Below are 15,166 nucleotides of genomic sequence, written 5' to 3'. Positions count from 1 at the left end.
TAAGAGATCAAGAAAAGCGATTTCAATCAAAACTAAGTAGGAAATTATAAAAAAACATGAAGGCATTAGAACAAATGCGCTATGCAAAGAATATGGCATGTCGACAATTCTTGCACAGAAAGAAAAATTTAAAGAAATGAAGGTGAGAGACAAATCTACCAGTGTGTTTAAAAGTAGATCCCTAATTGCAGAAACTGAGAGGTTACTTCTCATCTGGATTAGGGAAAACAGATGAAAGGCGATTCAGTTTCTACTGAATTTATTTGTGAAAGAGCCAGGGAGATTTACGAACATTTAAGACAGATCAACCTGGTTCTTCAGGCGCAGAATTTGAAGATTTTAGGGCCAGCAAAGGCTGGTTTGAAAAATTTAAGAAAAGAAGTGACATTTTCAATGTTATTAGGCATGGTGAGGCTGCTCGTGCTGATAAGGAAGGGGCAGTAAAGTTTTTAGTGGAGTTTAAAGAACTGGTGGAAGATGAAAATTATCTTCCGCAGCGAGTGTTCAGTGTGGACGAGACTGGGCTGTTTTGGAAAAAGATGCCCAAAAGAACATTCATCACCAGAAATGAAGCCTCTTTACCTGGGCATAAACCCATGAAAGACCGTCTCACTCCATTGCTTGGTGCCAATGCTTCAGAGGATTTCCGACTGAAGCCTATGCTTGTCTACCACTCTGAGAACCCCAGGGTGTTCAAACAACAAAAAGTGGTAAGAGGAAAGCTTGGAGTTTATTGGAAGTCCAACCGTAAGGCATGGGTGACAAGACAGCTCTTTAATGAATGGGCTGTTGAGATGTTTTGCCTTTCTGTCAAGAGCTACCTAACCACCAATAAACTCCCTTTAAAGGCTCTTCTCCTCATGGATAATGCCCCTGGGCATGACCCTGAACTTGCCAGAACTTTGGAGTATCAATTTGACTTTGTGAAAGTGTTGTTTTTGCCTCCCAACACTACATCAATCATACAGCCAATGGACCAGAATGTGATTAGCAACTTCAAGAAGTTGTACATGAAGAAAATGTTTAGGGGGTGTCATCAGGCAACTTCCACTGATCCTGAACTAACACTGGCACAGTTCTGGAAGACACAATTCAACATCCTGGAGGCTGTAAAATTGATTGTGTCATCATGGCAAGAAGTCTCCACTAGATCGCTCAATTCTTCATGGAAAGCACTGTGGCCATCAGTAGTCCATGATTTTGAGGGATTTGAGGAAGAAACAGAGTTGGACCAGGAGATTGTGTCCATTGGTCAGTCATTGGGCCTTGAAGTGGAGGAGGATGATGTTGAAGAGCTTGTGATATCTCATGAGGAGGAACTTACTCCTGAAGACTTGAAGCAACTGGATGAGATGTTAGAGGCTGACAATGGTGAGGAGGAAAAGGGAAGTGATGACCATATGTCAACTAAAGAGTTGAAAGATGTTATTTACTACTGGGAGAAGTTCAGGAAACTTGCTTCAAGGCACCCAGATGTGGAAAAATCTGAACTAACTTTGTGTCATGTTGAAGACACAATGGTCTCCTTCTTTAAACATAAGTTAATGATGAGGAGAGATGCTCCACAGACCACAATTGACACTTTCTTCAGTAAAAGGCAGAGGGAACAAGATGCTAGCCCTCGGCCTTCCACTTCAAGAAGGAGAGAGGATGATGCTAACCCTCAGCCTTCCACTTCAAGGAGAGAGGATGTTCATGGTGGAGAATCTGTCAGTCCAGAGGTTCCTGACATTTTCATGGAAGGTGACTCACCTTCCAAGAAGCAGTAAAATGCTTCTCCTCCACCTCCACTTCCTTTTCTTCTCCCTTCTCCTCCTCCACCTCCCACTTCAAATTCACATTAGCATCATCATCCAGGAGCCTTCTACATACACACCTCAAAGTAAGTGTACATTTCTACCTTTTTTGTTGAATTTGGGCAATTTTCGGTGAGCTGGAACCAATTACCCAAAATCCCATTGAAACAATGGTTTCGGTTAACGAGCAACCTGCTGGAACGGATTGTGCTCGTTAACCGAGGGACCACTGTATATATATATATATATATATATATATATATATATATATATATATATATATATATATAACTATCCTATATTTCCCCTCTGTGAAGTATTGATATCTTAGTCCCCCTAACCAGCCTCCCGGCTGAGTCTCCACTCGCTGGTGTGTGTGGGAGGGCCAACTGTAGGCCTATATTACCAGCCAACTGCAACCATAAACAGTTGCCTCCCTTGCCCTCTCCACCTCTCACGAGTGTAAAGAGAAGAAGAATAAGTTTATAAATAAATAAGTAAATAAATATATAGAATTAAAAAGACAATAAAAGAGTAATTTGTTACATAAAATATGTTACATCACAATACCGGTATAGGGACATATAAACACAGTTGTTACAGAGTTGCCAAATCTTACGCAACACGCCAGGCACTATATCAGGTATAAGTGCATGCAGCTGTACCTTAATCGAGAGTTGTATATAGAAAATTGTATGAATTTATAAAAAAAAAAATTCAAATATATATGGTAAAATTTTACAGTATTTTTTTAATTTATAATTTATAAAGGTATTTGAATTGTGTACATTTAATTTTATGTTTTATTTACCATACAGTGGTCCCTCGGTTAACGAACACAATTCGTTCCAGAAGGTCTTTCGTTAACCGAAAATTTCGTTAACCGGAACCATTGTTCCAATGGGTTTTTGGGTAATTGGTTCCAGCTCACCGAAAATTATGTACAAACTAAAAATAAATGCAGTAAAGTACACTTACTTTGAGGTGTGCATGTAGAAGGCTCCTGGTTGATGATGATGATGATGATGATGATGGGAATTAGAATGGGGGTGGAGGAGAAGGGAGAAGAGAAGGCATTGGGGTGGAAGAGAAGTCACTCCATGCTTCATGCCGCCATTTCACCCATAAAATTTTTGTTCACTTGGTGTAATTCAAGATTATTTTCTTTAAATCAACACTGCACTGCATTATATATTGTCAATATGTAAAATAAACCTCAGAATGACCAATAATTGTACTGTAAAAACGTAAAAATAGTTTATGTTCAAGAGAGTCTCGAGCAAGGAGCTTCCTCCACTGAGCAGGGACACACACTGACGCCATTTTGGGCGAGTCAAGTAGCTGTTTGGCGCGCTAAAAACTAGTTCCCTGTACTCCAATTATGTTAAATATTTGTTAAAATGACTAAAAACTTTAATATAAGACTTGGAAACTTATTGAATAGTACAACCTTCTTGATATTTACTCAAATGGTAACGAATTTAAGCCCTAAAACCGATTACTGTATTGGCGGACTAATAGCAGGCAAAAGCAGGCGAAAACATGTTGGGAAAAATTCGTAAGGAATTCGTTCACCGAAATTTTTTCGTTAACCTAAGTGAAGAATTTTATGGAAGGTAAATCGTTAACCGAAATTTCATTAACCGAGGCGTTCGTTAACCGAGGGATCACTGTATATAAGTGTACTTTTGTACTTAGTTCCAGTTTTCTGACTCATAAACACGTTCTTGGTACCTTAATTCATATTGTTTTCATATGCTGTACACCCCTTGGTTAACGAACTCAACTGCTCCAGAAGGTCGCTCTAACCGAAAAGTTCGTTTAACCAAACCATTGTTTCAATGGGTTTTTGGGTAATTGGTTCCAGCTCACCGAAAATTTCCTAAATTCAACAAAAATGGTAGAAAAGTTCACTTACTTTAGGTGTGTATGTAGAAGGCTCCTGGATGATGATGATGATGATGATGGGATTTAGAATGGGGGTGGAGGAGAAGGAAGAAGAGAAGGCATTGGGGTGGAAGAGAAGTCACCCCATGGCGCCATTTCATCCATAAAATTTTAGCTCTCTTGGTGTAATTCAAGATTATTTTCTTTAAATCAACACTGCACTGCATTATATATTGTCAATATATAAAATATATTTCAAAATGACCAATAATTTGCTTGGAAACACAGAAAAAAAGCATTTAGTTGAAGAGAGACTCAAGTAAGATGTTACCTCCAGTGAAAACAGAGAGAGACTAATGCCTGTTTGCTGTGTTAAGAGGCTGGATGCCGCGCATTAAACTAGTCACTTTACCTTCAATTATGTTCAATAATTGTTAAAATGATTAAAAAATTGAATATTAAACTTTTAAAATTATTGAATAGTATAAACTTCTTGATATTTACTAAAATAGTAAGGAATTTAAGCCCTAGAACCGATTAATGTATTGGTGGACTGATACTAAAGTTGGTTGCCCGGTCAGTGCAAGCGAAAACATGTTGAGGTCGGTTCGTAAGAAATTCGTTAACCGAATTTTTGTTCGTTAACCGAATTGAAGATCCTTATGGAAGGCAGTTCGTTAACCGAAATTTCGTTAATCGAGGCGTTCGTTAAACGAGGGGTCACTGTATAGTACAATACAGAACTTGGAATTTTCAGAATTCTTATTTATGGCTTGTTGTTAAAGTGATGTATTGCTGTTTAATTATATAGACCATTAAAACTTCTATGTTGTTAACATGGTCATTTGTATATAATTCTGTTTTTTGTTTTGCAGGACAAGGATCAGTAGAAGGTTTAGCATTTGAGGAGAAGGAACGAGACCTGTACTGGACTTGTCAGAGTGATGCGACCATTAATCGTATGAGCGTTGACATGACTCGAACACAAAGGGTAGAAAAGATTGTCCACCTGGATCCTTCTGATAAACCCCGTGGCATTGTTGTGGACAGCTGTGACCTGTACGTACCTGTAGCAGATCTAATTAACTTTGTACAGTAGTATATTGAAGCCTTATTCTCCATCCAAAGTTGGTTGATAGGTGCCAAGTGTTCCTTGAAATTCAAGCTGGAAAACTTTATTCTGATTTACAAATGCAAAATTACAGGATAGCTGTAATGTAGAGTTACAATAAGTCAGATGTGTTGAGAAGTTGTAGATGTTCAGCTGATTATGGTCATTACATCTTCATCATTTAAAACCAAACATTATCTGAAACATGTTAATTGGGGAGTCACTACGTAAATTAGTCCTCACTTGGCTTCTTATGTAATATGAAGTGTATAAAGTATGAGGGACACAGATGAGCCACCTGAGAAATTAAAAAAAAAGGATTTTTTATGGTGTCCTCCTTAGGATATATTTTACAGTTAGTGTTATCCCTTCCAATTTGCTCAACATCAACATAATTTTTTTGGTAGGGTCATAATCACCTAATATGATTATATAGTTTTAGTAAAGCATGAATCAGTTGGTTGAGATGGAAATAGGAATGTACCTCTCTGTACATCCACAATGCTTCTGTGCTACAGAGTTCTAATTGTGAAGTGTTCAAGTACTGTGAAGGATCACATTCACCCCCTCCATTTTACAATTTGTTGAAGGTGAACAGATATACTGAATTTTGTTTTATTTCTTTAGTTTTCCTTACATTTATAAGTTTTTGAACATTATCATTAACACATTGTACTTTGTTTTTTAGGCTCATTATTATATTTGAATAAAATCCTTATTATTTTGTTTAATACTTTATTATATTGATATACAATTTGGTAAAATATTAAACATTTTGCTCTTAAGTAACTAATAGTAATCATCCAAGGTAAATGATGGAAGGAAGTCATAAAAAAATAATTTTCTTCTTATTTGTTGTGCTAATAAGGATAGTGAGTTCTTCATTAAAAAGTACAGAGAACATCAGCATTTAAGTGTTAATATTTTGAGAATCAGCTGTTGTAAAGTTAATAGTCAAACCTCATACTTAAAGGTTGTATAATACAGAGAAGCCTCTGCCCACTCTCACCAGCCAGATATATTGGACTAACTGGAACTCCGAGGCTCCATCCATCCAGCGGTCTCTGGTGAGTGGCATCCGAGTGGAATCTATCATAACCACCCAGATCAAGATGCCTAATGGTTTAGCCATCGATCATAAGGCTCAGAAGTTGTACTGGGGGGATGCCAGGCTAGACAAGATTGAGAGGTGCAACCTGGATGGGTCAGAGCGATTGGTAAGGAGGCATATTTAGATTTTTTTATTTTTTATTCTTTGATAAAAATATTGTTAGAGGGTGCTTGTGATATTAATTTAAATTTTATATTATAGTTTCTTCTTCCCTTTTGGTGAGGGGGGGATCTGTTTCACTACTTTCTTGCTGCTCCATAATCCTCCACCATCTGAGTTGTTCCCTGCTTTTGTGAGCCATCCTTCTGCACTCTTTTTCAGGTTTCTTAACACTGTGTCTATGTACCTGATTCTCAGTGTACCTATTCTCCTCATGTTCCCCACCTCCTTCTTTGCACTCCTTTTCTGGCTCTTCTCCTTGTGTTGTCCGAGTCCTCGCCACTGTAACCTACGACCGACTACCTTTCCTCTAATTGGCTTTTTTGTCCTAGTTTCCTCTTTTGCCTTCATCTTCTCCTCTTCTTGACTCTTTGTTCCTAAACACAACATGAAGCCATACCACACATGTGTCTGTTGCTTTTCCTTTCAGTCAATTCATTATTTTCTTGAAACTCATGCTTGTATTCTTCTTTTTACCCTTTTATACCATTCTTACTTAATGCCTCTCTCATATATATATATATATATATATATATATATATATATATATATATATATATATATATATATATATATATATATATATATATATATATATATCTATCTATCTATCTATCTATCTATCTATCTATCTATCTACCTACTATCTATCTTATCTATCTATCTATCTATCTATCTATCTATCTATCTATTATCTATCTATCTATCTATCTATCTATCTATCTATCTATCTATCTATCTATCTATCTATCTATCTATCTATCTATCTATCCATTTATTTATTTATTTATTTATTTATTCTCCCACCATAATAGAGTCAAACAGTCAGTATTTTCAACAATGTTTTTACGTGCTTTGAGAATTTGCAGTCCGGAATTCATTGATGAGGAATATAAATATATCTATAATATTGGCTCAAACCTTAAATACCCTAGATCTTTCATAGACAAATGCCTGAACATTACTAAGAAAACTTTTTATAGAACTGACCCCAAGCCCACCCATGACCATAAGAATATCTTAATATTACCATTTCACAAAAATTTCTCACGCATTCCTTCACAACTAAAAACCTGGAACGTCAATGTGGCATTTAAAAACTCATGCACTGTTAAACAAATGTTAATCAAGAACTCCCCCAACAACACAATTGGTTGCATTTCTAAAGTTCCTTGCAAGGAATGTAATATGTTTTACTTAGGCCAGACAGGTAAAGATCTTGTAACTAGACTTAAACAACATAAATATAGTGTTAGGACAGGCCAGGAATCCAATGCTCTGTTTGTTCATTTGAGGGATAACAAGCATTGCATTGACTGGGATAATGCCTCCTCAATATTACCTTGTAATTCAATTGATAGTAGGAACATCATAGAATCTGGTCTCATTAAACATACCGAAGCATTCAACATGAATTTGAGTAATGGCATGTACAAACTGGACAATTTTGTAATTAAGAAGATTTGTAACCAGGTGAGAAGGTCGGGTCACCTGACCATCTGACCTGACTACCGACCGTTGCCGTGCTATTTATAGATTAGTAGGGTCATTACCTAATACCTGACCATTGTGGACCTGGTCTCACCCTCTGTATATATACACCTTGTTTTGTACTTCTCTTTAGTCTGTACTCACCCCTGAAGATGTGAATTACACGAAAGCGCTTGAGAACTTCGTGTTTTCTTCCTTCCTTGTGGTTATCAGCATATACCTAGATCACGCGCACCTACAGTGATTTACTTGCATATATATATATATATATATATATATATATATATATATATATATATATATATATATATATATATATATATATATATATATATATATATATATATATATATATATATATATATATATATATACACATACAGTTGGTCCTCACATTACGCGGTTAATGTAACCCAGAGGGTCCCGCGGAAAGTGAGGAACGCGGAAAGTGAATAACATAACATATGGGATTAATTGAAATGGAGTCCAGGCCGATCCCCAAACTCCACTTTTTGACGACACACAACTATGTTGTAGTAAAAATTTTATCTTAACTTTATGATGGTATGAAAAAACAAGTAATATAGAAGAGGTTAGGTTAGGAAAGATAAAGGTTAACATAGGAAAAATAAAGAATAGGTTAAAAAACTAAAAATTTTGTGTAACACTTACGGTAGTAGAAGAGATGGGTCGGCATACGGGGATGGAGGCTGGTTCCGAGGCAGAGGGCAGATTACTGGCCCTCAGGTGAATCACCATTACTAGGTGAATCATCATCACTGTCACTTACAGTTGTCAGGGCTTCCCTGACAAATCCCTCAAAGTCAACTTCACTGTCACTATCACTGGCTTGGGCTGGCTGTGGTGGGTTGCGGGTGAAGAAATCTGTTATGCTTTGCTGACGGCTGGCGTTGATGTTGTCGTGATACACCTTGATGTATGGCTCCATAGCCTGCACCAGCCGGTTATGGAAGACTTCATAGCGGTCATCGTCATTGTCGCGGGAAAGGACGGACTTAATTTTCTCTGCAAACTCCATGGCACACTTAATATCACTATGACTTAAACTGTGTTCTTCGGAGACTGACGCACCTTCTTCCTCCTCTTCACTGACGTGTTCTTCTTCCATCATCTCGTCGGCAGTCACTTCAGGATCTCTGATCACCTCCAGGATGTCGTCGTTGGTGGTCTCGGAGAAGCCTGGAACTGTAACAGTCTGCGCAGCTTCTCTGGCAAGGTCCACTGCTACTGCAACATTCTGAACCTCACCAGTCACAGATTGACTCCTCCTCTCACCTGGTATTCCATGCAACACATGTCTCCATGCGTGACGAATTGTAGCAATAGACAGCTGATCCCATGACTCCACCAAGATGTCCACAGCTTTCTTGATGTTAAATATTCTCCAGAATTGTTTGAAGAGTATTTTTTGCTGTTCTAACCGTTGTTCCTCATCTTCGTCGCTCTTGCTATCGGTGGTGGTGTCACTCAGGTCACGCAACTCTTCCCTGGTGTTGGTGTAGTCGTTCAGGAGCTGGAATTTTTTTGTTGAGAATGCAGCTTTCACATTGCAAATCAACTCCTGGTCCATGGGCTGTAATATAGACGTAGTGTTGGGAGGAAGGAAGACCACTTTTACGTTGGGGTGACGATCTAACAGTAGGGGCGAGTGTCCTGGTGCGTTGTCCAGCAGCAACAAAATATTAAATGGGACATTCTGTTGCTCACAGAATTTCTTTACATCGGGAACAAAACAGTCATCAAACCAGGAGAGGGACAGTGTAGAGAACATCCATGCCTTACGTGCTGTCAGCCAGTGGACATTTAGCTTGGTCATGTCCATGGTTTTGTAGGCGTGCGGCTTGCGGGCTGTGTGGATCACCGATAACTTGAGCTTACAGGTACCGGAGGCATTGGTGGCAAACAGGACGGTGATGCGTTCCTTCTGCATTTTCCGGCCCCGAATCCTGCTGGCATTCTTCACAATGTAGGACTTGGAAGGTAGTTTTCTCCAGAAAAGACCAGATTCGTCCATGTTAAACACCTGGTCGTCGGTGTACTGTCCTTCCTCCATAATCTCACGTAAAAACGGAGGAAATTCCCGAGCCGCAGCACGATCAGCACTCGCTTCTTCACCACCAATGTTTATATTGGTGATCTTGTTCCGGATCTTAAACCTCTGTAACCACCCAGAGGAAGCAGTAAAGGGTTTGGGCTCTGAAGTTCCCATCTTTCGTGCCACTGCCATGTACAGTTCACGTGCGTAGTCCTTCACAGAGCGCGTGTCGACCGCCATGTTCCGTCGCGCCTGACGCACCAAGTACCTCACAAGTAATTTTTCTGTCTTGAGAAGCACCCGGTTGTGAAAATACTTGATCATAGAAGCACCTGTAGACTTTGTGATCTTCATGTGCTCCTTTATCTTGGCTGAATCCTTCTTTATAGTCCGGATCGTAGATTCGTTGACGCCATGCTGGCGCGCGAGATCAACTTGCCGTGTTCCTTTCTCCAAATCTTGAATAATTTGGTACTTCACCTCGTAGCTTAAGGAGCGTCGTGTCCTCTTTGGCTTAGTGCCGCTGGGTCCAGGTAAGGAAAGGTTTTTCTCTGGGGGTGGTGGTCCGGCGGAAGCCATTTTACGGAACAATGGATGCGCGTTAACACGGAGTGGCCTTGAGGGATGAGACTGTCGCGGCTAGGTCAAGCGTCGTCTCTCCTCCCTCCCTCCCTGCCCCGGGTGGACACGTCATAATACTTTAAGCCAATTACAGCTAGCAGCAGAGGAGGGTAGGGATGCATGGCCAATCACAGGTCTTGTACGTCATATGACGTCAGTGATAACACAACAAAGACACACTGTGCAACCTTACCGCGCCGCTTGCCCAAGCGGAGGGAGGAGGAGGGAGAGGCAGGCAGGCGGGCAGGCGGGTGGCGCATGGCGTGTGGGGAAAATCTAAAAATAGCGTCGCGCCGGACACACTCCGCGTAATGGCGTTCGCGAAATGTGAAAATGTTAGGTTCTGGCAAGGCACCGCGGTAACGGTGAAACGCGGAATGCGGGACCGCTTAATGTGAGGACCAACTGTATATATATACAGTATATATTTCATTAGCCCAATAAAGCACGCGGACTTCTACATATAATCAACACCTCACCCCACCAGGATTCGAACCCGTGGCCCACGACTGTGACCGGGAAACGCTACCTCTAGACCACCAGGATACTAAAAGCAGTCCAAGACTGCTTTTAGTATCCTGGTGGTCTTAGAGGTAGCATTCCACGGTCACAGTCGTGGGCCGTGGGTTCGAATCCTGGCGGTGTGAGGTGTTGATCATATATATATATATATATATATATATATATATATATATATATATATATATATATATATAATATATATATATATAATTTTTTTTTCCTCTTTCCTTTAGGCCATTGCCACTCTGTTCTTTGCAAGTCTAAATAATTTTCCTTGCCCAAATCACTACTTTCTTCTCCCAAGTTCATTTCAGTCCATATATTTCAAAGGCAACATAAAACCACTAGTGTTCTCTGTAACTTTGACCTACTCTCAGCCATAAACACCAAGTTATTTGCACTTAAGACTTTCTTCAAGTTTTCCTACTCTGTCACCTCCCCTCTCATTGATTCCATTACCATTAGAAACAAGAGAGGGCTTATGGCACTTGCCTGTCTGAGGCCTATTCCCTCTTCAAACTCTTCACATGTTTCTCTTTTCGTTTGCATGATTGCCAATATCTCTTTATACGTTGCCTCAACCATTTTTACCTTTTCTTTGGCCCAACCGTTCACTTTATAACAATTAATGTCAATACTCTCATGTCTGCATCACGTTACTTTTATTTTTTAAGATAATTTATATTTAAAACAGGTACTGCTAAAAAATGTTCCAAGTCATCCATTTGATTTGGCCATTTATGGGGACTACCTCTTCTGGACTGATTGGGTGCTACATGCAGTGGTGCGAGCTAACAAGCATACCGCAGAGGACATTGTTAAGTTACGCACCGGTGTCACACGCCTCATGGGCATCGTTGCTGTGGCTAATGACACCAATGCTTGTAAGTTGTTTTATATCTATTTACAGTATTATAAATAAATTTTTACTCTTTAGAAACTGCAGCTGTTACTATGGGAAACTTTTCTTAGTTAGTATAGAGTACTGGGAGTCTGTTATGATGCTGTAAACCTCTGTAATTTCAGAGTAATTGAAGGGAAGATTATGTTAAAAACAATTATTCCAAAACTGAAAAAAAAGCTTATTTGAAAACTTATTTTGTTAGACTTACACATGGGCATTAATCTCATACCTGCCTCATGCTCAAGTAACCACCCAGTGCCATGTTTTCTATAGTATCTAAAGATAAGGTATTTATGCACTTGAATTAAAGTTTCCTTTCACTGGCCCTAGTTCCCCTCCCATATTCCACTCCCAGTCCTTCTCTTGAGTGGAAATAGGAAATTAAGTTAGATAATTTCTTCGTGTCGTCACTTTCAGATTGTTCAAATTATAATATCAAAATAATTCTCAAATGTCATCTTGATGAGTAAATGATTTGTTCTTTGCCAGAAATGGAGAATCGATTAAAAAATCTCCTTTCCTGGTTGAGCTCTTTGCCAGATGGCTCAGATTCTCTCCTTCATACTTAATTAGGATACTTTAGTGATTATAAATGACCAGTAATTCTTAACTTTGTACTAACTGATTAACATCTTGATGCAGGTGATGCAAGCCCATGTCGGGTTCTGAATGGAGGCTGTGAAGATATTTGCACCCTGGATGAGTGGGCTCAGGTTATTTGTCGCTGCTCTCCGGGCCGTATGCTTCTGGGAGATGGACGCCGTTGTGCTGTGCGTGTAGCCAACTGTACATCAGATCAGTTTGAATGTAGCAGTGGCTTTTGTATCCCCTATATTTATTCTTGTGATGGAGTACCTGAGTGTCCTGATGGCTCTGATGAGGATGAAAAATATTGTGGTATGTTCATTAATATTTTTGTTTAGTTAGTGAGATACACATTAACTATCATTTTACTCTATATTCACTCTTTCAAGCCTTTTCCAATTAAAATGAAGGATGACTGGAACAAAAAGAAACAATCTTTTGATATCTTTCACTCATTCTTACTGCTGAAATTGATATGTTGTGTGATTTTCCATCTTCACAATAGTGCCCTAAATAACTGTTTAGTCGACTAGGAATTGTAATTTTTTGGTCTGAATTTCACACGAGAATAGTGTCATGTGCATACATCAGCTAACTTACTTTTGTTTTCATTCCATATTATTTTTCACCAGACTTGTACCTGTCTACATTACTCTTGTTTTCTCATCTGTTTCCACCACATCCATGAAAAATAGTGAACATTTTTAGGAATCAGTTTTTATTTATTATTCCTTGATGGGGGAAATTTATAAATGCAGTAATATTAACAGTACGCTGTATTTCCTCTCCATAGTAAGCCGCACCTGTCGAGAGGGCTACTTCACATGTGGTAATGGTCCCTGCGTACCTCAGGAAACTGTTTGTGACAGGAATGCTAACTGCCCCAACTTCAAAGATGAGAATGACTGTGAATGTAGGGATGATGAAATCAGGTGTGAGACTTCTGGTCTCTGTATTGCATCTTATCTCAAGTGTGACAATGATCCAGATTGTCCTGATGCAAGTGATGAAATGGGGTGTGGTAAGTAGATTATATTACAACATGTAATTGTTGATGCTGTAATTGTAGTACATCATAAGGTTAAATCATCAGGAAGATCTTATTTAGATATAACTAGATTGTTTCTTATGAGTTAAATCCCAGTAATCACATACCTGTCTTAAGCATCTTCCTCCTAGCTCTGTAACGTAGAGTCTTTGGGAGCAGGAGGAGTCTCTTTTTTCCAATTTAGAATTTTGGTTCTGGAGAGAAAAGTGTCACACCTTTAGTCTTGCCTAAGGAAATGTTTTAATAAATAAATAATAACAGATTATACTTTTTCTCCTCCAAATATTAAAAAAAATATACAACATATACTGCAGATGAGAAAATTTAATGGGTTTTGTAAATTTGCTTTCAGAGAAGCCTGATTGTACAGCTGTGGTATGGGATGGTTTCAACAGCTCAGAGCTGATCAACTGTGTCAATACTACCAACTGCATTCATCCAAAGTGGATTTGTGATGGTGCTAATGATTGTTGGGACAACTCAGATGAGCAGAACTGCACCACAAGTAAGCAAGTTTTATTTGTTAGGCTCTTTTTGAATACTGGTGCCATAATATAATGTGTGTTACCAGACATTAGCATGAGTTTGTTTTGAAAGTGAATTTAGTGTTAAGAAAGGGAAGGATTTGTTTTTAAGGATACAAAATACAGAATTTCTGTACTCAGTGATGACACTTCATGAATATTCAATACTCTTCAGAAAGACTGGCATGATAAGTTCTGCATTCTATTTCACATGAAACAATGTTTGCTTTAGAAGGTAGGATGGAAATTTCTGCTCACAGGTACAGTATTATGTCAAATTACTGGACATCTGCATAACTGGGATGTCATAAGACCAAAATTGGGATTGTCTAGTAATACCGTACAGTTTATCCAAAATAATTTAACTCTGAAACAACAGTGCCTCAGCAGAGTTAACATTATATACTGTTAAACTATTGGTGGTGTTGATGCCTCAATGAAGCGTGACAAGTTACAAGGCCGTGATATTTTATTTTTTTTTAAATGTCCTTTTGTAAATAGTAGAATTTTCATTCTGAAAATATGTATAATATTGATTATTATTTTGAAACAATAAAATTTCAAGAATAGTGTAGAAAGAGTGTGAACATTTGAATATACAGTAATGTGAAAGTAAGCAGATATTCCTTGTATAGTATGCTTCTTTTCACCAAATTTTCATGTATACTGTATTTTTGTTGTTTCTACTTTATTTTGTCAAGTGATTTAATGATATTAGTAAACAAATGCTGTGGATGAATATTAAGAAAATTCCACTTAACCATTACACATCACTAAACTAATCAACAAATCAGAAAGTGTGTTACACTGATGAGCTGTAATGTGTTGCTCAGGGCTGTGGAGTCGAAGACAAAACCTTCGACTCCGACTCCTCAAATTTTTATGCTTCCGACTCCGACTCCTTGGCCTATTTGTAACAACTATTTCTACCATCCTAATTGTAATTTGTATGTTGTAACCTGCGTAGGTAAAAAGTAAAACACCGTGGCTATACTGCTACAGCTTTATTAATGATCTGGACGATATTTAAGAACTACAAAAAGATGATAGGCTTGACTTTCAAAGTTTCAATCAAAAGAAAAATAAATTTATTAAGAATTCAAGATATTAACTAGAAAACACCATTTACATGTATATCTAAGAGTTCGATCTCAGCATATGAATTTTGTTTAAGCTCATAATCTGATGTGGATCTAAATGATGATCCTACAATTCCTTTTAAAGTAAAGTTATATATTTATGTACATTAAAGAAATGAATACCTTATTAAGGAAAATGGATAAACCTTACATGATTAAGTTATTAAATTAAATTTGCCTTAATCTCACCAAAAACAGGTTGTAGCTAATTG

The 15,166-nt window shown here is 38.2% G+C and overlaps 1 protein-coding gene across 3 annotated transcripts in view; it reads left to right on the top strand.

Annotated features, from left to right (window-relative positions):
• Nucleotides 1-15,166, top strand: part of LOC121865506 (low-density lipoprotein receptor-related protein 1-like) — a 163,251-nt gene that overhangs the window by 36,742 nt on the left and 111,343 nt on the right. For all 3 annotated transcript variants that reach the window (XM_042365020.1, XM_042365019.1, XM_042365021.1), the window contains 6 exons: nucleotides 4,559-4,742; nucleotides 5,807-6,011; nucleotides 11,449-11,638; nucleotides 12,301-12,555; nucleotides 13,037-13,264; nucleotides 13,644-13,796. In XM_042365020.1, the coding sequence (XP_042220954.1) occupies nucleotides 4,559-4,742; nucleotides 5,807-6,011; nucleotides 11,449-11,638; nucleotides 12,301-12,555; nucleotides 13,037-13,264; nucleotides 13,644-13,796 (1,215 nt within the window). The remainder of the gene's footprint in view (nucleotides 1-4,558; nucleotides 4,743-5,806; nucleotides 6,012-11,448; nucleotides 11,639-12,300; nucleotides 12,556-13,036; nucleotides 13,265-13,643; nucleotides 13,797-15,166) is intronic.

This window comes from Homarus americanus, unplaced genomic scaffold (genome assembly GCF_018991925.1).
Source record: "Homarus americanus isolate GMGI-L3 unplaced genomic scaffold, GMGI_Hamer_2.0 scaffold25483, whole genome shotgun sequence".
In the NCBI taxonomy this organism is placed as follows: Eukaryota; Metazoa; Arthropoda; class Malacostraca; order Decapoda; family Nephropidae; genus Homarus; species Homarus americanus.
The sequence above is the reverse complement of the archived record's forward strand: the minus strand, read 5'-3'. Positions and strand labels throughout refer to the sequence as shown.